The sequence below is a fragment of the Agelaius tricolor genome, unplaced genomic scaffold (assembly GCF_023055355.1).
Source record: "Agelaius tricolor isolate 1412-34295 unplaced genomic scaffold, bAgeTri1.0.p SCAF_33, whole genome shotgun sequence".
Taxonomy (NCBI): domain Eukaryota; kingdom Metazoa; phylum Chordata; class Aves; order Passeriformes; family Icteridae; genus Agelaius; species Agelaius tricolor.
The window spans coordinates 3,071,231-3,096,259 of NW_027269293.1; the positions used below are offsets into that span (position 1 = coordinate 3,071,231).

The 25,029-nt window shown below is 48.3% G+C and overlaps 2 protein-coding genes across 3 annotated transcripts in view; one reads left to right on the forward strand and one right to left on the reverse strand.

Moving 5' to 3' along the window:
• Window positions 1-5,159: 5,159 nt before the first annotated feature.
• F2RL3 (F2R like thrombin or trypsin receptor 3) lies at window positions 5,160-8,701 on the forward strand. Its single transcript, XM_071451775.1, has 2 exons — window positions 5,160-5,279; window positions 6,629-8,701. The coding sequence occupies exons 1-2, from the start codon at window positions 5,204-5,206 to the stop codon at window positions 7,696-7,698; spliced, it is 1,146 nt and encodes a 381-aa protein (XP_071307876.1). The 5' UTR covers window positions 5,160-5,203; the 3' UTR covers window positions 7,699-8,701.
• CPAMD8 (C3 and PZP like alpha-2-macroglobulin domain containing 8) overlaps window positions 8,652-25,029 on the reverse strand; it is a 69,053-nt gene continuing 52,675 nt past the window's right edge. For both annotated transcript variants that reach the window (XM_071451774.1, XM_071451773.1), the window contains exons 37-43: window positions 22,119-22,193; window positions 21,389-21,494; window positions 21,201-21,311; window positions 19,769-19,984; window positions 19,235-19,309; window positions 13,474-13,669; window positions 8,652-12,381 (exon numbers count right to left, since the gene is read on the reverse strand). In XM_071451774.1, the coding sequence (XP_071307875.1) occupies window position 12,381; window positions 13,474-13,669; window positions 19,235-19,309; window positions 19,769-19,984; window positions 21,201-21,311; window positions 21,389-21,494; window positions 22,119-22,193 (780 nt within the window). In that variant the 3' untranslated portion in view covers window positions 8,652-12,380. The remainder of the gene's footprint in view (window positions 12,382-13,473; window positions 13,670-19,234; window positions 19,310-19,768; window positions 19,985-21,200; window positions 21,312-21,388; window positions 21,495-22,118; window positions 22,194-25,029) is intronic.

The following is a 25,029-nucleotide window of genomic DNA, read 5'->3' on the forward strand; positions in this document are numbered from 1 at the left end:
AGGTCTCAAAGCAAACATTGGAAGGGCTGGAGCTGGGCCAGGCCTTGGCATGGAGCTCAGGGCAAGGCTCTGCCCCCCGAGGCTGCTGGGCACTGCCCAGGCTCCCCAGGGAATGGTGCCAAGGCTGCCACAGCTCCAGGAGCCTTTGGACACAGAATTCACAGAATTCCAGAATCACTGGGTTGGAAGAGACCTCCAAGATCATCGAGTCCAACCCAGCCCCAGCACCTCAACCCTGGCACCCAGAGCCACATCCAGGCTTTGTTAAACACACCCAGGGATGGGGACTCCACCACCTCCCCGGGCAGCCATTGCAGAGCTTTATCACCCTTTCCATGAAAAACTAAAAGAATGATAATTTTTTCCTAGTATCCAACCTATATTTTTTTCCTAATATCCTAATTAGGTTTTTCCTAATATCCAACCTATAGGATAGGATCTCACCAACTTCCTAATATCCAAGCTATATTTTTTTCCTAATATCCAACCTAGATTTTTTTCCTAATACCCAACCTGTATTTCCCTTGGCACAGTTGAGGCTGTGTGCTCTGGTTCTGTCAGTTCCTGGAGAAAGAGCCCAGCCCCAGCTGAGCACAGGCACCTTTCAGGAGCTGCAGAGAGTGATGAGGGCACCCCTGAGTCTCCTTTTCTCCAGGCTGAGCACCCCCAGCTCCCTCAGTTGTTCCTCACAGGGTTTGTGCTCCCAGCCCCTCACTGACAGAGCCCTCAGGGCTGCTCAGGGTGGGGTTTGGGGTGTCTGTGCAGGGACAGGGGCTGCATTTGATCCCTGAGGGTCCCTCCCAGCTCTGTGACCTTTTCAGCTTTTCCCTGCCCAGGCTCAGCTCTCACAAAGCTGAGGGCCAGGGGCTGGATTTGATCCTTGTAGGATCCTTCCAGCTCTGGAGTTTTTTCCTGCCAGGCAGTGACTTCTTGCAGCCTGGTTCCTGCCTAGCAGCACCTTTGAGGTGAGGCACAGCCCCAGAAATCCCTCACTGAACACAAGCAGGGCTCAGGAGAAGGGGCTGATCCCAGTTCCCAGCCCCACAAGCACATCTGCTACAGGTTAAGACAACACAAGTGCAAGCATGAAAATAACCCTCCACCCGCCTTTCCCTCAGCCTCCCCAAATTCCTGGCTAATAACATGTTTAAGTGTGCTCCCTGTGAGCTCTGCAGGACAAATGAATGAGTGGATTTTGCAAATGAAGCTGTAGTGATGTGACCCAGAGCTGATAGGAGTTTCCTTGACATCATCCCCAACACTTCCGTTGCCATAACAAAAGGCAGCTCTGCTCTCTGGGCTGCCCCCTGCTCACTCACAGGGAAACAAGCTCTTGTTCTCCCCAGAACAATCCTCTGTGCACAGAATAATTGGATTAAAATGGTGGTGGGGGGGTCTCAGAGGACACAGCCCACTTTGCACAAGTCTTCTCTTGGCCCTCTCACAAAGGGGACGGTCCCTGTGCTGCACAGCCAGATGTGACATGAGAGATCTTGGAGTGGAGGGGACAACAGCAAACAGCTTAAAAACATCCTCCAGGTTTGCAGGATGGGATAGGTATAAATGGTTTGCACAATTAGAGTTGCTAAAGGGAGTACCTGAGTTCAGCATTTAACATTCCAGGATGTTTTTTAATTGTTTCCTCATCACAGGGATGCACTGGGAGAGTTGAGGCTGTGAACCAGTGAGAGAGACTGGAACTGTATGCAACCACAAATTGAGGTTTTCTTCATGTTTTAGCCATTCCTCTGGATTAGTACAAACGAATTCAATTCACAGACTAAATTAAACTCTAGCAGCTCCTAACCTGTGCTAAAGAGGAGTTAATTAAGCTCCTAGTTAACTAAACAACTCCCAACCTGTGCTAAAGAGGAGTTAACTAAACTAGTTAACTAAACAACTCCTAACCTGTGCTAAAGAGGAGTTAATTAAACTCCTAGTTAACTAAACAACTCCCAGCCTGTGCTAAAGAGGATTCATTCTTCATAAAGAATGAATGCAAAGGGTCCTGATGCTGAAAAGGAATGATGATGATGATGGTGATGGTGATGATGGTGATGGTGATGATGATGATGATGATGATGATGATGGTGATGGTGATGGTGATGATGAGGCTGTGTCAGACCAGGTAACCCCCACCCCACTGTCACTGTTTTACTGAGAAAGGCCCCCCAAAAAGCTATTCCAGAGCACTGAGCTGTAGGGGTGTTAATAAGCTTCATTTCCTGGGAAATGTCTTCACGTGGACTTTAATGGTGTGAAGTGGAAACTGCCAGCAGGCAGAAGAGCAGCTCTGAAAAGCCTCCCTGAGCAGGGTGGGGCTGAGGAGAAAGTCTGGGATCACCCAGGGTGGGATCGCAGAGGATCGGGAGGGCTGTGGCACGACCAGGAGGAGAGGAGAGGATTCCCTGGAGCCATGGAGAGTCTCAGGCTGGCCCAGGGAGAAGGAGGGGACCTGTGTCAGAGATTTGAGGGCACCTTGAACGTGCAGAACCTGCAGAACCAGCTCCAAGCTGCTGCTCAGGAACCCCTGGAGCTGCTGGAACAGAGCAGCCACAGTGAATCCCATCCTTTACCCACCACAGTTTGCTCTTCCAAGCCTCCAAGATGAATGGGACAGGCCAGGTGGGGTTTGCACCCTCCCTCTGAGCTCTGAAATCCCCAGCCTGATTTCCAGCATTACATCTTTTGGGTTCAGAGCCACGGAATGGAAGAGCCCCCGCTCCCAGGAGATGATCTATTGCACAATGAATTACTTTAAAACCAAATTGTTACCCCACAGGGCAGGGATCACACGACTTAAAGAGATGTTAACAAGCCGTGACAAACCTCTGGCATCAGAATTTTCAGGCAAGCTGTTCTGCATCTAAGGCAGTCACTAAAGATCACACAGCATCTGAAAAATGAAGGATACAGAGATGAGTAACCCCCCTCTGCTCCATTCCAGAGACCTGCCCATAGGAAGCAGGGCTGTGATTTGCACACTATCTGAACCTGATTATGGCTAATTTTTTGCATACAGAGCATGGAAAGGATCCTGGCTGAGGCATGGAAAATATGTGGCCACATGAGTCATTCTGCAATGGTTCATAAATCCTGAGAGAATCACAAAAGCAAAACATCTAACATTGCATCTTCCCTCTCCCTGCCAGTGCAACTCCACCTCTTGACACGCTCGGCACAGGGATGTGGGAATATGGTGAAAGCAAAGGAAATAGGATCATTTTCTCCTTGGAATAGAAGAATCTCATCAAACAGCAGCCAGGCTCAGATTTGCAACCTTCACAGAAGAGGCCATTCATGAGGCGAGGAGAAAGAAACGAGCTGCTCCTCGGCTTGCCAAAGCAAATTCACAGTTCCTACTGCCTGGGCTCCAGCTCCTGTCCTTCCTTCCTTCCCTGCAGGGCCAGGCAAGGGCTGCAGAGCACAGCCCAGAGCCCAGCACCTCCTGTCCCACTGGCCCATGCCACACTGGGGCTCTGACACAGGAGATGGGACAGGATTTAGGTGTCAGAGCTCAGTGCATCCCTCTGGGTGCCCAGAGTTGCTGAGGGGCTCGGAGACCCTGGCACAGCCCAGAGCACCTGGGGATTTGATTGTGACCCCTGGTGCAAGTTGCCAGCTTTGTATGAGGACCTGAAAGTCACAGAGATTTGAACAATATAATAATAAAACGATCACAGGGTGAAAATGTAGATTTTAGGATTTTTGGTATGGGGGTTATGGGGACAAGATGGAGGAATCTGAGCGTGTCCAGCCTTTCTTCTTCTTGTTCTCCATTTTCTGCAGTGATGTTGGCACTTTGGGATTGGTTTAGAGTAGAAGTGCACTGTCTAACACAGGTGATAGGTATTGGGAATTAAGTGTAAATATGTTATATGTAGTTTGTAGTATAAAAAGACAACACAAAGAGTGCCTGTGGCTGCCCTGCTGAGCAGACCTCGGCTGGGCAGAAAGAAAATTTTATAGAGAAGAATTAATAAACAACTTCAAGACCGAAAAGTGAAGAGTCCAGACTCGTTCTTCAGCTGCACGGGCTGAAACAGAGACATCCTGCACATCTCAGGGCAGCAATCAACAACCATCTACCCAAGGTTTAGGAGCTTCCCAGAGCAGAGCACAGAAGGGACCTGCTCTGGGGCTTAGAGCAAGGGGAACCTGGCAGCAAAGGCTCTTAAGGCTCATTTAACCTCTGCCAGGCCCTGTTACAGCATCATCAGGGCTGTTTGCAGCTCCATGTGCTGCTCTGAGTTCTTATCCCAGGCAGAGTGGGGATTGTGCAGGGTGGGACTGCTCAGCTGTGGGGAAAAGCAGCTTTTTGTGGGGCAGGAATGGCTGGAGCTCCCCATTATCTCCCCACCAGCAGGGACTTCCTGAGTGCCCTTTGCAGGCCCCTTTCCTGCTGCTTGGAGCTGCTCTCCCTGTCCCAGTGCTTTATCAGAGGAAGCAAAGCATCTCCTCTCTCTGCCACCCACCCTTGGTGTGTCATGGTGCTCCTGCTGCTGCTTTCCAGTGCAAAGAGCTCCAACCCAGAGGACTTTTGACAATCCTCTGCACTAAAAGGTGCAGGAGCTTGGTGCTGTTTAGCCAGGAATAAAAGGGAATAAAAGGGAGCTCTGAAGGGCCCAGCCTGATCTGGAGGCTGCAAGGCTGACACTGAAACCCTTGCACTGCCAGAACACAGGGCTGCAGGAGCCCCCTGGAATCACTGGCAGGTCTGGGTGGTCTGCAGCTCTGGTGTCTGGGATATCTCCCTGTTTGTAGCACCAGCAAACGTGACTCAGGCTCTAGAAAGGACCTCAGCTCACCCACAGAGCCACTCAGGTCTCTGTCGTGGGAGGATGCTCAGCATTTCCATGGGCTGAGCTGCGTGGGTTCTGTTCGTGTGCAGACCAAACCCCACATTTGTTATTTCCAGGAATATTCCAGGGCAGGAAGGACACCCAGATGAGTCACTTGAGCCACTCTGAGGATGAAGTGCAGCTCTAAAACACTTCAGGCCTGGGTGAAGAAGCCCCTCCCAGTCCCACTCTGACGCTGGGGGTGTCCAGCGGTGCCAGCCCCTCCATCCCCTCATCCTGCCCCGTTCCTTCCGAGAGTTAAGGAGCAGCAGGAGCAGGAAATGCGTAAGCAGGGTCCCTTCTGCTGCTGCTGCTGCTGCTGCTCCCACACAGCTCTGGGCTCTGCCAGACCCTGCATTGCCATGGGCACCCTTGGGAACGGGCAGCTCCTGCTCTGCTGTGCCCTCTGGGGACTCTGCCTGGCCTCAGACTATGATGGTGAGTGTCTGCTTTGGGTGCAGAGCTGCTGCTTGTTAAAGTGCTGGGTGTTTGGATCTTTGTAAGATCCCTGAAAGCTCATTTTTTAATGGGTTCACATGGGAGGATGCTCTGATAGAGCTTCGTGTGGGCTCTTGTTGAACAGAGGTGATGCAGCAGAAAAAGAAGCTGGGGTGGAAGAAACTAGAAAGAGAAAGGAAAAAGAGAGGAGCAGTAAACCAGAAAGGACTCAAAAGCTAAATCTTCAGCTAATTATACACCCAGAGCCACAACTTTACATTGGAGTGGCTCCAGAATTTCAGATTGTTGTGGAAGCCCAGCAGAGGAATTGTTCTCTGGATTCCCCGGCCTGTTCATGGCCATACATGGAAATTTCTGGATTCCCAGGCCTGTTCATGGCTGTAGAGAGGAATTTCTCTCTGGATTTCCAGGTCTGTTCATGGATTTCCAGAGGAATTTCTCTGTGGATCCCCAGGCCTGTTCATGGATTTACAGAGGAATTGTTCTCTGGATTCCCAGGCCTGTTCATGGCTGTACATGGGAATTTCTGGATTCCCAGGCCTGTTCATGGCTGTACAGGGGAATTTTTATCTGGATCCCCAGGCCTGTTTATGGCTATATAGGGGAATTTCTGGATTCCCAGGCCTGGTGATGGCTGTAGAGAGGAATTTCTCTGTGGATCCCCAGGCCTGTTCATGGATTTACGGAGGAATTGCTCTCTGGATCCCCAGGCCTGCTGATGGCTGTAGAGCATCACAGTCCATTTGTGAGCTGTGGGAAACCACAGGGCAAAGGAATCAGGGCTGTTCTCATAAAGGTGGCTGAGGGTGGCTCCTGCACACCTAACTCTGCCAGCCAGCTTTTTGTGCCTGTCACTCAACAGCCTTTCCAGAACATTCCCAGTTGCAGGGACCTCAACAGAAAAGACAAAGGGCAGCCTTTGGGGTAAGATGTGTGCTCAGTGGCCAGCTGAGGAAGAGGCAGAGTGAGGAACAAGCTGAGTGTGCAACAGGCTGAGTGTGTAACAGGCTGGGTAAGGAACAGGCTGAGTGTGGAACAGGCTGAATGGGGAATAGGCTGAGTGTGGAACAGGCTGAGTGAGGAACAGGCTGAGTGAGGAACAGGCTGAGTGAGGAACAGGCTGGGTAAGGAACAGGCTGAGTGAGGAATGAGCTGAATGAGGAACAGGCTGAGTGTGTAACAGGCTGAGTGTGTAACAGGCTGAGTGAGGAACAGGCTGAGTGAGGAACAGGCTGAGTGAGGAATGAGCTGAGTGAGGAACAGGCTGAGTGTGTAACAGGCTGAGTGTGTAACATCCTGAGTGAGTAACAGGCTGCCTTCCCCCCCAGATTACTCCCAGAACAGCACCAGCGAGCAGGCCAGCACTCCAGAGGTCACCCCTTGTCCCCGAGCCATCCCAGGGGACCAGGCCACAGTCAACAACGTCACCTACCTGCTGATCCCCAAGGCCACCCGTGCCCAGCTGGGCAGCGCCATCACCGTGCGCCTCATCCCGTGTCTGTATGTCCTGGTGTTCCTGCTGGGGCTGCCCTCCAACGCCCTGGCCCTGTGGGTGCTGGCCACGCGTGCCGAGCGCCGGGCCCCCACCGTGTTCCTGATGAACCTGGCCACGGCAGACCTGCTGCTCACCTCCGTGCTGCCCTTCAAGATCTCCTACTACTTCCTGGGCAACCACTGGCCCTTCGGGGAAGGGCTGTGCCGCCTCACCACGGCCCTGTTCTATGGCAACATGTACTGCTCCGTGCTGCTGCTCGGCTGCATCAGCCTGGATCGCTACCTGGCCGTGGCTCACCCCTTCTCCTCCCGTGCTTTCCGCACTCCCGCCTTGGCCGCCAGCGCCTGTGCTGGGGTCTGGCTCTGCTCTGCGGCCCTGACACTGCCCCTGGCCCTGCAGCAGCAATCCTACCCCCTGCTCGGGGCAGGCCTCACGCTGTGCCACGATGTCCTGCCCAGGCATGAAGATGATGGGTTTTACTTCTATTATTTCGTGGTGCTGATCTCCTGTGCCTTCCTGCTGCCGCTGGTGCTGCTGGTGCTGAGCTCGGGCGCGGTGCTGCGCGTCCTCCTGCGCGGGGGCGGCCGCTACGGCCACGCTGCCAAGCTCACGGCCCTCATGGTGGTCACCCTGGTGGTTTTTTATGCCCCCAGCAACATCCTGCTGCTGCTTCACTACTCCAGCCCCTGCTCCAGGCTGCACGGCCGGCTGTACCTCAGCTACATGCTCAGCCTGGCCCTCAGCACCTTCAACAGCTGCGCCGATCCCTTCGTCTATTACTACGTGTCGGAGGATTTTCGGGAGAAGGTGAGGAGGAGAGTGTTCAGGGGCAGCAAGAAAACCACCACGTCCCTGAAGACCTCCAAGGAAACGCTGCCCCGCTCCAAGCACTCGCTGGTGTGAGCCTCTAGCCCGGCTGGCTGCTGCCAGGGCACTCATCGTGCACACAGAGGGGATAAGAGGAATTCAGCCCTGGAATTCCACAAGTTTCACCCAGAACAGCGTTTCCCAGGGGCCAAGTGCTTTTCCCTGTTTGCACAGATAAGGATGAATAAAGCCAGGCTGTGGGGTTCTTTGCCCAGACAAGATGCTGAGTGCTGGACACATCCATCCTGCATTGGGACACTTCTCAGCTGGCCCCACACCACCAGAGATGTTCCTCAGCTGGGTCTGGTGTCCCTAACCTGGCTGCTCTCTGCCTGCTAGTCCTGCTCCTGGCTTGCTCTCTGTCCTTAAATGCATATTGAAGTGCATATTTAAATGCATATTTTCCCTTCCCCTAAAACAAAAAAAAGACCCATCATTGCAAAACCAAATTTCTAAATGTTTCAAAAGGTACTCCCCTGAACTAAACCAGTCTGTCAAAAGAGTGCAGAGTGCTGGCTTGTGTAGCAAAAGCATTCTTGGCTTGATTTGTCAGCAATGTCAGCCCACTGTTGGTAAAAGGTGTAAAAATCTCCTTCACTCATCCCTGTTTTTGCAAATCAGCCTTGGCATCCATCATTTCTTTGAGGCAAAGGTTGTGTTAATGGATTTTGTAAAAAAATTACGTCTCATGGAGGGAAATAGTAAAGTAGGAATGGAGCAATGCCTCTGGTACTCCACACTCCCTTTGTGTAATGTCACCCACAGCCAAAAGCTGGCTCTGATCAAAGAGGTGCTCAGGTTTGTTGTTTGTTGGAATCTACTGCAAATCTGACAAAATGCAGCCAGCTCATCTCTCAGACACAACTGGGGCACAGCTCTGTGAGCAGCCAGGTAGAAAATGAGCAATAAACCTCTTTAGAGCTCCTTAATTCTTTCATTTTCCCAGCACAGGCTTGACAACATAAAGCGTGAATAAGAGGCAGAGAGGATTGTCTTAAAATCAGTTTTTAATAAAATATTTATCAGAATCTAAACCAAACACTTTTCTGGACTCAGACTTGCTAAGATGTGTGTGAACAAACCAACAACTGGTCAGAGAGCTGTTTGTGTGTACCTGTGGGGGCAAAAGGCAGGGGAAACATAAAGCTGGGCTCCAGGTGCTAGGCACTCAGTCAGAAACAACAGAGACTTAGAAAAACCCCAAACCCAAACCCAAAGCCAGGCTGGTAGAGGTTTTCTAAAGAGTTTCTCTATTCACAATAATGAAAACCAGGTTATTGTGCATTAAATGTCAACAGTCAGTGTGAGCAAAGCAAGTGCTGGTGTGTCAGGGATGTTCTTCGAGCAAGCTGAACATTCTTCTGGTATTTGCTTTCTACTGAGGCTGATTAAGAAGGAGGGGAAGAGGCAAGACCAAAACACAGGACAAGAAAGAACAAGGGGAACTATTGTTTTAAAATAAATACCATGGTAATGATTACTCTGCATAATGTACAGTTACAAATATATAAATATTAATTTCCTCGAAAGGATTGCAAGCATCAATCACTGATAACTAGCACTGCTGCAGCTATTCAGTCACAGAACTGGATGGAAGAAGAGATTTCTGTGTCTTACAAACCCACTGGCACTTCTCTCCTTTTGCAGTGAGGGACCATCAGGAAAAGGAAAGGAGAAATATCTCTGACAGAGGGAGGCAAAGTCTCTAAGCCAGAAATAACCCAAGCAGCAGCAGCAGCAGCTGCTGGCCTTGCTGGCACTGGCTTTCTAGCACCCAGCTGGTCTTTTCCTTGGTGGAAAAATAAAATAAAACAAATCCTTCTGTCTAAACTGCCTGGCTGAGGTGCACAAAGTGGGAGCCTGAGATGTCTTTGTGCTCTCAGGGACAGGAGGGAGACTGAGCAGAGCTGGGTCCAAGCCTGTGAGTGGCTTTGAGTCTGTTCAGCTGTGCTGTGTCCAGTGCTGCTCAGGGATCCAGTCCTACAGTTTCTGTATTCCAAGCAGGATGTTGAACAATGGAGGAAAAATAATCTATGATTTTTTTCCCCCCTAGATAAGAATGAATGATGGTTACAAGAAAGATGAACTGCAAATGTGGGACAGGGGAAAGCTCTGGACCCTCAGCTGGGGTGGAGAAGGGAGCAGAGACCTCCTTTACTCCTGTATAAACCACAGTGGTGGAACTGCAGGTTCCTTGATTCATTTCCTTCAATAAAATCACCTTTTTTCTTTTTAGCCACAAAGAGGAGCTGCTTTGGTGTAGCAAGAGCAGGAGGAGGCAGAGGCTGCCAAGAGCAGAGGGACTGGAAGTGCCAAGGCTGGGGGTGAAGTCAGGATCCAGAAATCCTGTCCCATCCCCTCCCACACACTGCCCTGCTCTGTCTGGCTCTGAGGACATTAAAGCTGCTCTGCCTTTGCCTTCTGAGGGTCCAGGGCTCTCTGGCTTTACTTTGAATTGTAAAGCAGAAGCCAGACTCCTCTGCTTCAAGCATTGGCACAGAGATCCTTCAGACAAGGCCCTGATTGATGGGCTGGCACCACCAGCAGGAATTATTTACCTGGCAGCAGCAGGGGGATGTCTGCAGCTGGAATTAGGACATTACATGTCCCACAGCCTGAGGAAAGTGAAGAAATGCAGGTTTAATTCTTGGCTGGAGCTCCCCACCATCACCTCCTCATCCCCAGGGGGAGGTCTGAGTGCCCAAGGATCTGTGAGAGGACCAAGCAATTTCAAATGACTTCAAACACCTCTCCAGAAGCATTCACTGGGCGCACAATGGGTGAGAGAGAGCAGGAGAGGAACACCAGAAAGGGACTGAGGAATCCAGAGCACAGGCCCCAGCTCCTGGATGAAGGCAACCACAGCCATCACCAGGGTGACCAAATGCCTCATCCTCCAACTCACAGCACCAAACAGCTGCAGCCTGAACCAGCAAACAGCAGGGTTTGTATTGTGCACTTCTGAGGTTTAGAAAAGGGGAAAAAAAAAAAAAGAAAAAAAAGAAAAAAAAGAAAAAAAAGAAAAAAGGAATCTTGTTGCAGCTCACACTAGGCCTGTTATTTACCCAGGGATAAATATTGACTCAGTCCTGTGTGTGTACACAATAGCCAGGGCCTGCCAGGACAGTTGCTTGCAGGAGGTGGAATTTAGTTGAAAGGCATTAATTTACCTGCCAGGCAGGAATGCAGCTGCCAGGGTGAGGGCAGGATCTGCCCCTGCACACCCTGGACCCTCATCCCAGCAGGATCCCCACGAGGGGAGGCTGGCACAGCTGCCAACTTCTGAGGCAGCTCAGAAATTTCTGGGAACTTCAAGACCCAGACCTTCATCATGTCAACTGCATTCTGCAAATGTCTGGCCCCAGACAAAAAGGACTGGAAACTACACATGCCCAACCTCTGGGATACCTCCTGCTTGTCCCCATGTGGACATTTTTCTGGAATAAACTTGCCTTTATTCTGGAATGGAATGTCTATACTGGGATATATTCTTGTCATGGTTCCTGTGTAAACAAGCCTTAAAAATGAATGGAGCTGGGCTTTTTTTTTTTTTCTGTTTCCATTCACCAATAAACACCCTCAAAAGGAGTTTCCACCCTGCTCTGGGTCCTGGTAACAATAGAAGTGGGAAGATAAAATATTAACACTATTTTGCAAGAGGCAATTGCATGTAACTCCTCCAAAGAGAACAATGCTGCTCCAGGCAGGAAGGGAAACTCAAAAATCTTGGCTCCTGCACTTTTGGAAACACAAAGCTTTTCTTTTTAAGTTTTGCCACGTTGCTTGGGGCAGGTCAGACCGAGGGAGTCCGGCCTGTGACACCAGGGATTGGTGCTGGCCAGCAGAGCCAGGGCCTGGCCAGGGAGTACCAGGAGCAGAACATGCTGTGCTGGATGCCAGTGGGAGCAAAATAAAAGGGCTTGGTGAAGTCAGGCAAACATTGAAAAGGGCTGTGCCTGGGCCAGGTTCATTCTCAGGCCAGGCTTTGAGGAGAAAGGGGCTGAGAAGGCTGCAAGCAGCCCCTGTCAGCACATAGTGCAACACAAAGAGGGCTCCCCCACCTCAGCCCTGCCTCTGCTGAGGCTGCAAACAGCAGCAGACATGAAGCCTTTCAGCCCTGGCAGTGGATTTCAGCTTCCTCAGGTAAAATGTACCCCCCTGAATAGTGGAGCCACAGGGAAGTGTTTCTCTCGTGGGTGCAGGCTGATGGGCTGGGGAAGATGAGCAGCCTCTTGCTATGGCATAATTGGCAAAACACACTGATTTTTTATTATTGTAATTTGAGCAAAAAATTTCTCAGCCTTCTTTCCTCAAACAGCAGTTCAGCTAAGCACAAGGCCTGGACTTAGCTTCTAAGTGTAGCTAGGAAATGGCATTTGCAGAAAATCCTGATAGCAGAGAAAACACTTGGAAATGCTCTATAAAAGTTTGAATTCCAGCCCCTATTTTTCTCACCTAGAGGGCACAGCATATTGGTCTCTCATCACTGGGAGGGCTCCAAAGAGGATGCACAAGAAGGCAGGAAAATGGACAGAAAAATAACTCTGAGTGTCCCCCTTAGAGCTCCAGATCTGCCCCGTGGGGCAGCAAAGCCTACAGTTCTGAGGGCATCAGGAAGTAGTCATCATTCAGGTTCTGTTCTGCAGCAGGTCATCTGGAGGAGCAAACTCATACAGGAGTCGATTCTGAGCCTCTTCTCTTTATTTAAATTATGTATTTCTGTGGGGAAGAGAACACAAGGAAGAAAAGTCACCTTGCTGTGATGCATCTTTGTGAGATATCACTGAACCTGGGGAAAGCTGAAAGGGTCACAGCTGGGAGGGACCCTCAGGGATCAAATGCAGCCCCTGTCCCTGCACAGACACCCCAAAAACCCCACCCTGAGCACCCCTGAGGGCTCTGTCAGTGAGGGGCTGGGAACACAAACCCTGTGAGGAACAACTGAGGGAGCTGGGGGTGCTCAGCCTGGAGAAAAGGAGACTCAGGGGTGCCCTCATCACTCTCTGCAGCTCCTGAAAGGTGCCTGTGCTCAGCTGGGGCTGGGCTCTTTCTCCAGGAACTGACAGAACCAGAGCACACAGCCTCAACTGTGCCAAGGGAAATACAGGTTGGATAGCAGGAAAAAAATATAGGTTGGATATCAGGAAGTTGGCAAGATCCTATCCTATAGGTAGGACATGAGGAAAAACCTAATTAGGATATTAGGAAAAAAATATAGGTTGGATACCAGGAAAAATTTATCATTCTTTTAGTTTTTCATGGAAAGGGTGATAAAGCTCTGGAATGGCTGCCCGGGGAGGTGGTGGAGTCCCCATCCCTGGGTGTGTTTAACAAAGCCTGGATGTGGCTCTGGGTGCCAGGGTTCAGTTGAGGTGCTGGGGCTGGGTTGGACTCGATGATCTCGAAGGTCTCTTCCAACCCAGTGATTCTGGAATTCTGTGAATTCTGTGTCCAAAGGCTCCTGGAGCTGTGGCAGCCTTGGCACCATTCCCTGGGGAGCCTGGGCAGTGCCCAGCAGCCTTGGGGGGCAGAACCTTGCCCTGAGCTCCATGCCAAGGCCTGGCCCAGCTCCAGCCCTTGCTGGGCTCCTGTCCCTGTCACCCCAAAGCAAGATCCACGTCCATTTCTCCTGCCCACCTTCCCTGGGCTCCTCTGCTCCAGCTGAACACACCAGGTGACAGATCACTCCATTCCCCTGGCGATGAGGTCCCAGAGCCTCTTACAGCTGCCCCATTCCCTTTTTGGGGAACTGTCTAGCACAAGGACACCAGAGGTGGCTCAGAGCAGCCCCCTGGCCCTCTGTGGACTCACCATTCTGCTGGGGTGGCCTCAGCCTGGCTGCTGTCCCCTCCCCTGGAGGTGCTGGCCGTGCTCAGCTCTGCCACCAGCTCGAACGCGTCGCCCTCCACGGCGAAGGCGTCGGGGTCGTACTCGTAGGAGTAGTAGGACAGGTCTGTGTGCAGGGGGGGCCCCTCCTCGGCTGCTGGGGGAGCCAGAGCTGCAGGAGCTGCAGGAGCAGGGCAGGGCAGCAGGAGGAAGGGGTTTTAATCAGGGACACCAGGGTGTTGCGGTGTGATTTCAGGGTTTACCTCAGAACCCGGTCCCTCTCTGATGATTCCCTCCCAGGTGTGTCAGCCACCTCTCCTTTCCCCTCCCAGGTGTGTCAGCCACCTCTCCTTTCCCCTCCCAGGTGTGTCAGTCACCTCTCCTTTCCCCTCCCAGGTGTGTCAGTCACTTCTCCTTTCCCCTCCCAGCACTGTCTGTCAGTCCTGGAATTCCAGAAGGGTTGAGTGATTGGCAGAATTCAAAGGATGCCCTCTACCCCTGTGTAGCCATCATATTGTCTGAAAAATCCTTTCCTTAAGGAGGAAGCAAGGAGGGGAAATGAGAAAACAAGGAGGGGGAAGAAGGAGAAACAAGGAGGAAGGAGAAACAATGAGAGAATGAAGGAGAAACAAGGGGGAATAGAAGAAGAAACAAGGGGGAAAGAAGGAGAAAAAAGGAGAGAAAGAAGGAGAAAAAGGGGAGAAAGAAGGAGAAAACAAGAGGGAAAGAATGAGAAACAAGGGGGAAAAGAAAGAGAAAACAAGGGGGGAAAGGAAAATAAAGGGAGGCAAAGGGCAATGTAGTTTGAAAAAAATTTCCTTTTCCAGCGTGGAATGGACTGAGGTGCTGGAGTTCAAACCCATCAGCCTGAGGGCTGCACACAGTGAGATGCAAGTGTCATGCAGAGGGCAGATGGCACAGGGGACTCACTCTGCACCCTGAAAATCTCTCCTCTGAGCAGGCACCTCAGGTAAGGAGAGCCCCACCTGGGTGGGGACGTGTCCTGTGTGCCCTCAGCTGGGCCTCATTCCATCAAACAAGTGGCAAAGCTGGAGGGACCCCCTGAGGGAGCAGCTCCCCTGGTCACTGAGCAGTGAAGGCAGCCAATTTGCTTCTCAGCCCAACAAGTGGGAAGGTTTTGGGGCCAGGAACCCACAGCAGAGCCATGGACTCCAGCCTGAGGGAGGAGCTGAGGCGCCTCTGCCCCAGCACAGCCACACAGCACTGAAATTTCCATCCCTTTGTGCAGGGACAGACCCAGCACAGGCAGGAGCAGGAATTTCTCCTCTTCCCACTCCCTGCAGCCTCTGCTGACACTGGCAGGTCCCTCTGACCAGGCTGTGCCTCTGTGCTCCCTACCCAGAGGGCAGAACTGCAAGATAAAGGGCAATGTAGTTTGGAAAAAGTCCCCTTTTTGAGCATGGAATTAACTGAGGTGCTGAAGTTCAAACCCATCAGATAAAACTTCCAGGAACAGCAGCAAATTTGTGTTTCCTAAAGTGCTCCTCGAGCCAGCTCAGCTGTCCATCCTTCCTGTGTACACTGCTTTAATCCAAACCAAAGCAAGCTCTGAGGCAGAATTATTGCAGGGAGGAAAAATCCCCAGCCTGCCCAAAGCTGGCTTGATTTAAAGAGAACACTCATCAAGGCCTTTGAAAATGTTTGTTCTCTAGAAAGAAAATATCTGAAGGATCTTCCCTGTTGCCTCCCACATCCTCCCAGCTCTGGGCAGGGGAGTCAGGCTCTGTTCCCTCCTTCTTGGCCTCCTCCCTGGGAGAACCTGCCAGACCATGAGCTCCTTCTATGAATGGGTGATTGCTGTCCACCAGGGCTGGGATGAACATCACAGGCCTGACTCTTCCCAGGAATTCAGCTCTGGAGCCCAAGCAAAGAGCACAGGCCGAGGTTTCCTGCTGCACACAAACCACTCCCCCAGCCCCAAATGTTTGTGCCACGGCCAATGTTTGCTGAGCAGGGATGGGGGGAGAGGAAAACCAGCCCTGTGCCAGCTCAATCAGTCCTGAAAGAGCTGCAGCCATGTGGGGAACACACCAGCCAGGGAATTTTGGGGATGACTCCACCTGGAAGCAGAGCTCAGGCTGATGCTCCTGGTAGGAGCTGGTGTGGGTGATGGCATTTAATTAAAAAAAAAAAAAAAACAACAAAAAAACCCCCCACAAACAAAACAAAAGTGTCATAATTCCACTTAGAACTTTCTTCCAGTTCCAGCCATTGGCCCTTTCTGATTGTTGGAGCAAAACTGTGCAAAGAGCTTGGGTGTGGGGAAAAGCAGGGGGCCAGAGAGCTGAGCCTGGGGGGTTCCTGCTCACAGCAGCACTGATACCCCAGCACTGCTGCCCCATACACCTGGATGTTGTTTTCCACCAAATCCATGCAGAATCACAGCAGTGATGGCAAAATATTGTCCTCCAGCATCAGTGGCTGTGCCTTGAGTGCCTTTGGCAGAGGAGATTTATCTTGCAGTTCTGCCCTCTGGGTAGGGAGCACAGAGGCACAGCCTGGTCAGAGGGACCTGCCAGTGTCAGCAGAGGCTGCAGGGAGTGGGAAGAGGAGAAATTCCTGCTCCTGCCTGTGCTGGGTCTGTCCCTACACAAAGGGATGGAAATTTCAGTGCTGTGTGGCTGTGCTGGGGCAGAGGTGCCTCAGCTCCTCGCTCAGGCTGGAGTCCATGGCTCTGCTGTGGGTTCCTGGCCCCAAAACCTTCCCACTTGTTGGGCTGAGAAGCAAATTGGCTGCCTTCACTGCTCAGTGACCAGGGGAGCTGCTCCCTCAGGGGGTCCCTCCAGCTTTGCCACTTGTTTGATGGAATGAGGCCCAGCTGAGGGCACACAGGACACGTCCCCACCCAGGTGGGGCTCTCCTTACCTGAGGTGCCTGCTCAGAGGAGAGATTTTCAGGGTGCAGAGTGAGTCCCCTGTGCCATCTGCCCCCTGCATGACACTTGCATCTCACAGTGTGCAGAAGAACAGCAGAGAGTTAGTGATGTGTGGAAGCAATCAAAGCACCCCTGCATCACAGAGGCACTATCAGAGCTACTGGGGATCCCACAGGCTCCAAAATCCACCCAGATCCTTGTGGCCAAGGAGTGACAAGGATCTCAGGAAAGGCACAGCCAGAAATTCAGTGAGACCCCAGTCAGTAACTCAGCTCCTTCTCAAGGATTTTCTATCCAAACAAATAGTGCAGCAGGCTGTGAAGGCACATGAGCACACCCAGAGCTGGGTCCACTCATCAAACTCCTGTCCCACCCTTTTGAGACTCAGTAATTCACCTGAGAAGGAACAGCTGAGGAAGGGGATTCACACAGGAGTTATTACAGCTGAGTCCTGTCACCCTGCAAACTTCCCTGGCAATCAGAGGATCTACAGATGCAAAGAGGATCCCACCCATCTGTTCAAAAAAAGTTTTAAGGTCAAACCTCAGCCATTCTGCCTCTCTGCAGGCTTTGGAAAGGCATTTTAAAATGTTCTGACAACAGCAACAGCTCTGCATCCTGACCTTTCAGGGCCATCTCTGTTCAATTACTCATCTTGAACAGCTGGAATTTATTCCTGCAAACCCACTGGCGTGTGTGGAACTTCACTGTGGGTCCAGAGGGAGCCTCAACACATCCTGCAATTCCCACTGATGGCTGGGAGGCAGCTGCTTGCTCCTCAATTAAAGATCTCAATTAAAGCATCCACCAGCCCAAGCTGAGCTGCACCAGTCCCATGGCAAACACAGGAGGCTCCCAGACAACACAAACACCACGTGCCTCTCTGAGAACCCAGCATTTCCTGCAGATTAACACACCCAGTTGGTTTTACACCAACCTGCCCTGAGCTTGATTTGGCTCCTGGAGTTTTGCAGCCCTTTAGGAAGTCCCAGATTTAGGCACGGCTCAGCAGAGCCCCTGCTGGAGCACCTGAGCCGACTTAACCCCATCACATGCTCCAGCAGCCCAGGAGAGGCTGCCTGAGGAGGGGCTCATTCATCTGCTGCACTTTGATTCATGTCCCGTGTGCTTGACCTGAGAGGAGCCCTGAGGATTAATGGAAATCACATGCTGGGCTCTTTTCCTGGGCTGGGATTTAGTCAGTTTGATTCCTGAATGCTCATTCTGCCATGGTTGCTCTCAGCTCAGCATCCTCCTGCCAGGAAATTTGGGCACTCCCAGATGCCAGGACAAAGGCAGCTCCAAGTGCCTGTGCTTTGACAAAAGTCCTTACGGCACTCAAGTTTGTCCATCTAAAATCTGAATTAAAATGCCACACAAAATAATCAGATTTTCCCCTTTAGCTCCTTCTGAGCCAGCACTGTTTCTGTCAATTCAGAACAGAAACCACAGAGGGATTTTCCTTTGACTTCAATGCAGATTATTTCAGAAACTCTGTTCTAAACATTTTTTTGATTGTGGATTACCATCAAGTTCCATCTTTTTTTTTTTTTTCCCCCAGATAATCATATCAAATTTTTATTTGAAAATTATGTAATGGCAGCCCCATTTTTGTAGACCTTGGTGTGGCCTCACATTCCAGCAGTGCCCAAATGAAACACTTTGGGAATGCTGCTTGAAAGGGTTCAGATTGCAAATTTTCCATGCTGAACACATGGCATGTGTATAGAATAAAGGGCAACAAGACATAAATATATTCACAATAAGTCCAGGAAAAAAAAAAGGAGAGGAAAGTAGTAGAGACATTAAACACTAAGACTGAATGACCATAAGAAAATGTGATAATGGATTATTCACCATATTTTTGCACCTTAATTAGAAAACTGTCCATCAGCTGCTGTCCAGAAAGGAAAGAATTGGTGTCTCCTGTTGGACATGTGCTAGTTTGACTGTGGTGCACAAGAGGACATGAGCAGCCACAAAGCTCCTGAATTTAATTCTTCTCCTGAAGAGTTTAACTGGTTTTACCAATTTGTTGGGAGAGTTGGAGGCCAGGGGAAAATTAATGAGTGGAAAGCAGCCAGGAAAAATCTAGACCAGTTTATTTACTAGAAACAGCATGAAACAAGCTATTCTATTGACCCTCCACTGCTTCTTGGTGAGATTTATTGTGAGCCATGAGCGAGTTCGACACGAGTCTTGGAAAAAAGTGCACGAACATAAGCACCAAATAAAATGAGCAGCCAAATTCCTGGCTACTCCATCCACTGACCTTAACATTTTTGTTCACTAAGGCTCTTTATTCCAAACAGCAGCTCTGAGAGAACTAAGACTGCCAGCCCCATTTCTGCACAGAACTGCAGGGACAAAGTTAATCCACCTGGATTTGAGTCCTTGCAGTGGTTTGGGCTCTTGACAGTTGTTTTTTGGAACACATTACATCAGCCTGGCTTTCAATGGGATCTTTCCAGCTTAATAGTGGAAGAAAAGATCACAGAGAGTGTGTTGTTCAAACTCAGCAAGGCTGAGAAAATAGGAGGGTCAGTTGTCCACTCCTAGAAACAATTATCTAAATCCTGCAGGTGCTGAGCTGGGCAGGATTCCTGCATGATTTCCTGGAAGAAAAGGACTAGGAGAGCTGTCTGCTACTGAATACCTCTCATCCTCAGCTTCCCTGACCTCTTCATCTTTTTTCTGATTTCTGAATATTGCATCTTTTCTATAAGATGGAGAAATTCAGCATCTTTATTTAAAACGTGCTTGAGAGCCACTTGTACTTAGTACAGAGATAGGACAGACTTTAACCTTATTTAAGAAAGCCTTTGGAGAAATGCAAAAGTATTGCATTACCTGCTGGAGTCTGGGGAGCACTGGGCTGCTCAGCTGTGTGGGAGTGTGTCTCCCTTTCTTCTGGTAAGTTCTTGGCTACAAATACAAAGGAAAATAAACTCATTTGTCACATAATTCATTAATAATGCTTCTCTAGTAAAGGTTTGCGTTTCCAGAGGTGGAGTAATCAGTTCCCTGATACACCACACACACACCCACCTTGAAAGCCCCTGCAGAATCTCCAAAGCATGCTACATTTCACGGATTTAATTTTTATCCAGGAATATTCACTTCAGATCAAACAGTATCACTCACTTTCTCTTCAATTCATTCTGACTGGTAAAACATGTATCCATGAGAACAGAAAACCAGCTATTTCAAGCTGAAAAGCAGCTGCCCTTATCCCTTAATCAGCTGTACTACAAACAGCAAAGAGCAGGCTCACAATTCTCCTCCTTTCCCTACCACACCTGTGGAACATTAATTTGCTCGAATGACGATTTGCGACATCCAGCAGCCGTACCACGACAGAAAAGAGAAGGAAACGAAACCTACAGGCAGAAGAGCACTGAGACATGGGCATCTGCTCTATCCTGGTGTTGTTCCTGCAGGATGCCACCTCCATCTGGCAGTGGTTGGGGTAGATGTGGCCGTCGGAGGCACACACGGGCTCGCCGTCGTAGCCGCAGTCCCGCGAGCACAGGCACTGCTCGAAGTGCTCGTCCTCCAGGCAGCCAAAGATGTTGTTGCAAGGGCCAGAGTGGACAAAGCCTGGGGATTAAACAAAGCCCAGTCAGTTTTGCACAGCACAGGGAAGGTGGAATGGGAATGATGCACTGATCATCAGGTTTTTGTGTTGAAATGTCAAAAATTTCTAACGGGAATTTACAAATTTATAGAGTTAGAAGCTCTGGGAAAAAAGTTGCCTTGGGATAAAGCAACTGGTGTTTGGCCACAGAGCACTGAAAGGAGCAACAGCTTCTGGGGCAAGTTATTCCATTCATGGATGCATGAAATTGTTCAATCTTTCCACAGTTAATTGTGGAACTCCACTGCAAAATACTGGAGAGAAAGAAAACCAAATTTCATGGTAAGAACTCTTAGAGAGAAAGAAAATCAAACTGCATGGTGAGGATTTTTTACCTCCTCATTTACTGACACATCTCCCCATTCCAGAATTAGACATTTTATTTTGCCTCTGGAGCAAATCACAGTCACTTAAGTGCCTGAAGAGCACCACTGCTCTGTTTGTCCTGACTTTAACACTGCAACCCCCAAACCTTTGTGAAACTTCCACTAACACATGGAGGGAAACACAACATTTGTCTAAATATAATTTATAATATTATATTATATAATTTTATATATTTCTATATAAAAATATAATATAAAATTATATTATATTATTTATTTATATTATTATTTTATATATTAGTATTATATATTTTTATTATTATTTTATATATTTTTATATTATTTTATTATTTATATTATTTTATTTATCACTAACAGAGTGAAACACAACATCTGTCTAAATATAATTTATCATATTATATAATAATATATAATTTTATATATTTATATATAAATATAATATTAAAATTCTATTATTTTATTAGGCTAATACAGAGAGGGAAACACAACATTTGTCTAAATTTAATTTATCATATTATATAATAATATATAATTTTATATATTTATATATAAATATAATATAAAAATGATATTATTTTATTATACTAACACAGAGAGCGAAACACATTTGTCTAAATATAATTTATCATATTATACATATTATATAATAATATATAATTTTATATATTTATATATAAATATATAAAAGAATATATATATAAATATATAAAATATATAAAATATATAAAAAAAATATATATAAAAATATATAAAAGAATAGAAATGTTCTGAGTTCAGAACAGTTGTGGGTCCCATTTTCCCTAAAGATCCGTGTGGTTTTGGGGTAACTCACCAACCCACTGGCTGGCTGAGCTTTCCACCTCGTTGCAGGTTGGGCCATCACAGAGCTCCCTGGCCAGGGGGCTGTTCTCACTCACGTTGTAGAAACGAGTGGCTTCAAAAGCTGCAGCAAGGAGGAGAAATCACAGATGAGCCTCATGCCAGGAGATCTGGTGGGATCAGAGGGGATCAGGCACAAACCTGGCTCGTAGTAATCGTACACTTTGATGGGAACTGGGGCTGTTTTCCCAACTATGTGCTCTCTGAAAGCTTGGAACTTCACACAGGTCATGCACTGGCTGGGAATCTGTGAGGAATAGGGTAAAACACTCAAAAACTCCACTTGGAGTGAAGAGAAATGAACACAGCATCTGTTGGCCTCAAATGCCAAGCACAAAGACACCTCCAATACTCCAAGTACAGGGACAGAGATAATGAATAAAAACCAAACAGGGTGAATAAAGCAGGATGCTTTGCTGACCTTTAAAACTCATGTTTGCCACAGAGCCATGGCAGACACTCCAGCTGTGCTCCCTGTCTTGCCCACAACCACCAGACAATTTCCTGGTGCTGACCAAGCCAAGAGAGATCTCACCTTCCACTCTCAGGTCTGCGCTGGGAGATCTAAATTATTCTGCATTTAGCACTGCTAGTTGGACCTGAAAATCAGATTATTTCAAGGGAAAATTCTAAGTGATATCCACCCAAAACCACTCCATGGGCTGAAGGGAATCACCTGCCTCTGTTATACTTTGGTTTCCAAGCAAAACCAGAACCTCACCTGCAGGAAAAGAAGCTCAAGCAAAACCCACTTAAAGCTGCAGGGTGATCCTCACCCCTGAGGGACCCCCAACACCCTGCCTGTGCCTCATCCCCTGCTCATTTGCCTCTCATTAAAATCCAACATAATTATAAGAAACAAAGCCATTACCTCATCAAAATAAAAGAGGACTTTTCTTCCATCCACTTCATATCTTTTTAACCCAATTTGCTTGTTCATCAATAACTGGGGCGAAAAAAAAAATTAAAATTGTCATTTTTAGTTTAATCTCCTTTTATAGAAAACAGGTAGAAATGAGAGAAGAAGTAAGATTTCAGGCTGCTTAGAAAACTCATCAGACACTAAACTCCAGGGATTTCTTCTGTTGGAAAAGGGTGTTTCCATAAGAGAGGGAAAATGCAAAGGGGTTGAAATTGCTGTCATGTGGCAGAAAGGGAAAATCCACCTGTGTGTCCCTGCCTGTGTCCTGCTGAGGAATTCTTGCAAGAGAGGGAAAATGCAAAGAGATTGAAGTTACTTCTGAGTCCTGCTGAGGAATTCTTGCAAGAGAGGGAAAATGCAAAGAGATTGAAGTTACTTCTGAGTCCTGCTGAGGAATTCTTGCAAGGTGCATCAGCTGAGGGCTCTTGGACTCGGCTGCTGCCTCATTCATGATCTCACCCAGCAGCTCCCAGATTGTTTTCAGTGCCAAGGCTCCAGCAAGACCCCAGAGACCCCAACCCACTCAATGAAGTCTCTTATTTATTGACACCCCTCAGACCACCAGGGAATCTCCCTGGGTATCGAAGGTCCCCTCCTCCCAGCAGCTGAAAAATCCAAACCATTCTCCTGCCAGGAAAATTAATCCTCCCATTTGAAAAGAGCAGCCATTTGAAAGAGCCCCAGGCACCCTCCTCTGACAAATGGGGTCAGGCCAGGCCTCTGCTCCTCAGCTTCTCTCCCTTCCAGGCCCAGGGATTTGGAATTTGGGGTTTGCACTGTACTAGGCAGGCCCACACATCCACTTTTTATATTTTTATCTTTTTATCTGCACACGAATTAAGGGCACTTCCCACATCTCCAAACCTTCATTTTCAATTTTCCAAAAGTTCCTCCTATGATTTCTGCCCTTGGAACATCTCAACAGTGTGACTGTCCTCCCTGATCAAGCATTATTGTTTTGATAATTTGTATTTAGAATGCATCTGGCACGTGGAAAATACCTAATACTGAAGCTGGGGAGGATGAGGGTTTGTGGAAAAGAACTTTTGTGTTTTAATCAAAGTTTGGAGAGCCAAGATAGGGCCAGAGCACTCTATTCTATAATTCTATTCTCTAAACTGTCCCATTACTTCAACCTCTGTCAGACAACCCCATTTTTAAACATATTCTTGTGGGGGTATTTTGTGAGTCTTTGTTTGTTTGTTTGGGTTTTTGTTTTTGTGGGTTTTAGGGGGTTTTGTTTTTGTTTGTTTTTATTTTGGTTTTAATGTTCTTAAGTTACTTTGAGATCACAGGCTAAAATGTCTGCGGAAATGGGAACAAATTATTATCATAATTATTATTTTCATAATTATTATTTTCATAATTCTTACTAATAAATTTAATAATTATTATATACAATAATGTAATATTAGTATATATTATTATATATATCTTAAGTTACTTTGAGATTGCAAGCTAAAATCTCTGCAGAAATGGGGACAAATAATTAAATTATTATTATTTTCATAATTCTTACTAATAAATTTAATAATTATTATATATATTAATGTAATATTAATATATATTATCATATGTATATCTTAAGTTACTTTGAGATGGCAGGCTAAAATCTCTGTGGAAATGGGAACAAATAATTATAATAATTATTATATATAATATACTATATATATGATATATTATATATATATTATAGTAATTGTAATAATAATTACTACTAACAAATATGAAAATAATAATAATAATAATAATAATAATAATAATAATAATAATAATAATAATAATTTAGAATGACACAAAACAAGCAGCCCTGCTTCTTTCTGAACACTGAAATTTGCCCAAACTCCTGCTTGTAACCCCTGCTCCCCAGCTTCCTGCTCCTCCTGTAACAAGCCAAGCACCGTCTCTTTAAGCCCCCCACAATATGAAAAAGGCCAATTTAATTTGTCCTTATAATTTTAGGGCCCTGCTGGTGGCTGTTATTCCTCAGCAGTCCATGGCTGCAGACAGGACTTTTATGAGGGCCTGGAGACGCCGGCGCCACCGGGAACTGCTGGGCTCAGCTAAAAGTGCATTTTTCTGGTGGGGTTTGATCTATCCCAGCCCAGGGTGACCTCCTGACCCTGTCGACATCCAGCATTATTAGGAGGATTTGTGGTGGGTTGTGCACAGAGCCCTCATTAAGCACAGCTGCCCTGGGGCTGCACGTGGGGCTGCTCCAGGCCTGCATTGAGGGAAAAATCACAAAATGCCAAAAAAATGCCAGAAAATGCTGATTTACAGCCCAGCCCCTCCACAGCAGGGCAGGGAAAAGGCAGCAGGGGCAAAGGTGGGACTTGGCTCTGCTCAAGGTGGGGTCCAAAATACATCAGAATTTTGTGTTGGGCCCTTGTTTGGGAGCCATGAAGAAATCACAGGATGGGTTGGGTGGGAAGGGACCTTAAAACTCATCCAGTGCCAGCCCTGCCATGGCAGGGACACCTCCCACTGTCCCAGGTGCTCCCAGCCCTGTCCAGCCTGGCCTTGGGCACTGCCAGGGATGCAGGGGCAGCCCCAGCTGCTCTGGGCACCCTGTGCCAGGGCCTCCACAGGGAATTGTTCCTGCCAGGGAACAATTCCTGCCCAATATCCCACAAAAATCTCCCCTTTCCCAGTGGGAGCCATTCCCTGGGTCCTGTCCCTCCATCCCTTGTCCCCAGTCCCTCTCCAGCTCTCCTGGAGCCCCTTTAGGGCCCTCAGGGGGCTCTGAGGTTCCCCTGGAGCTTTCTCCTCTCCTGCCAGGGAGCAATTCCTGCCCAATATCCCATCTAAATAGGAATTTTTCCTATCTAAATGGAATTTTTGCCCATCTAAATTCCAC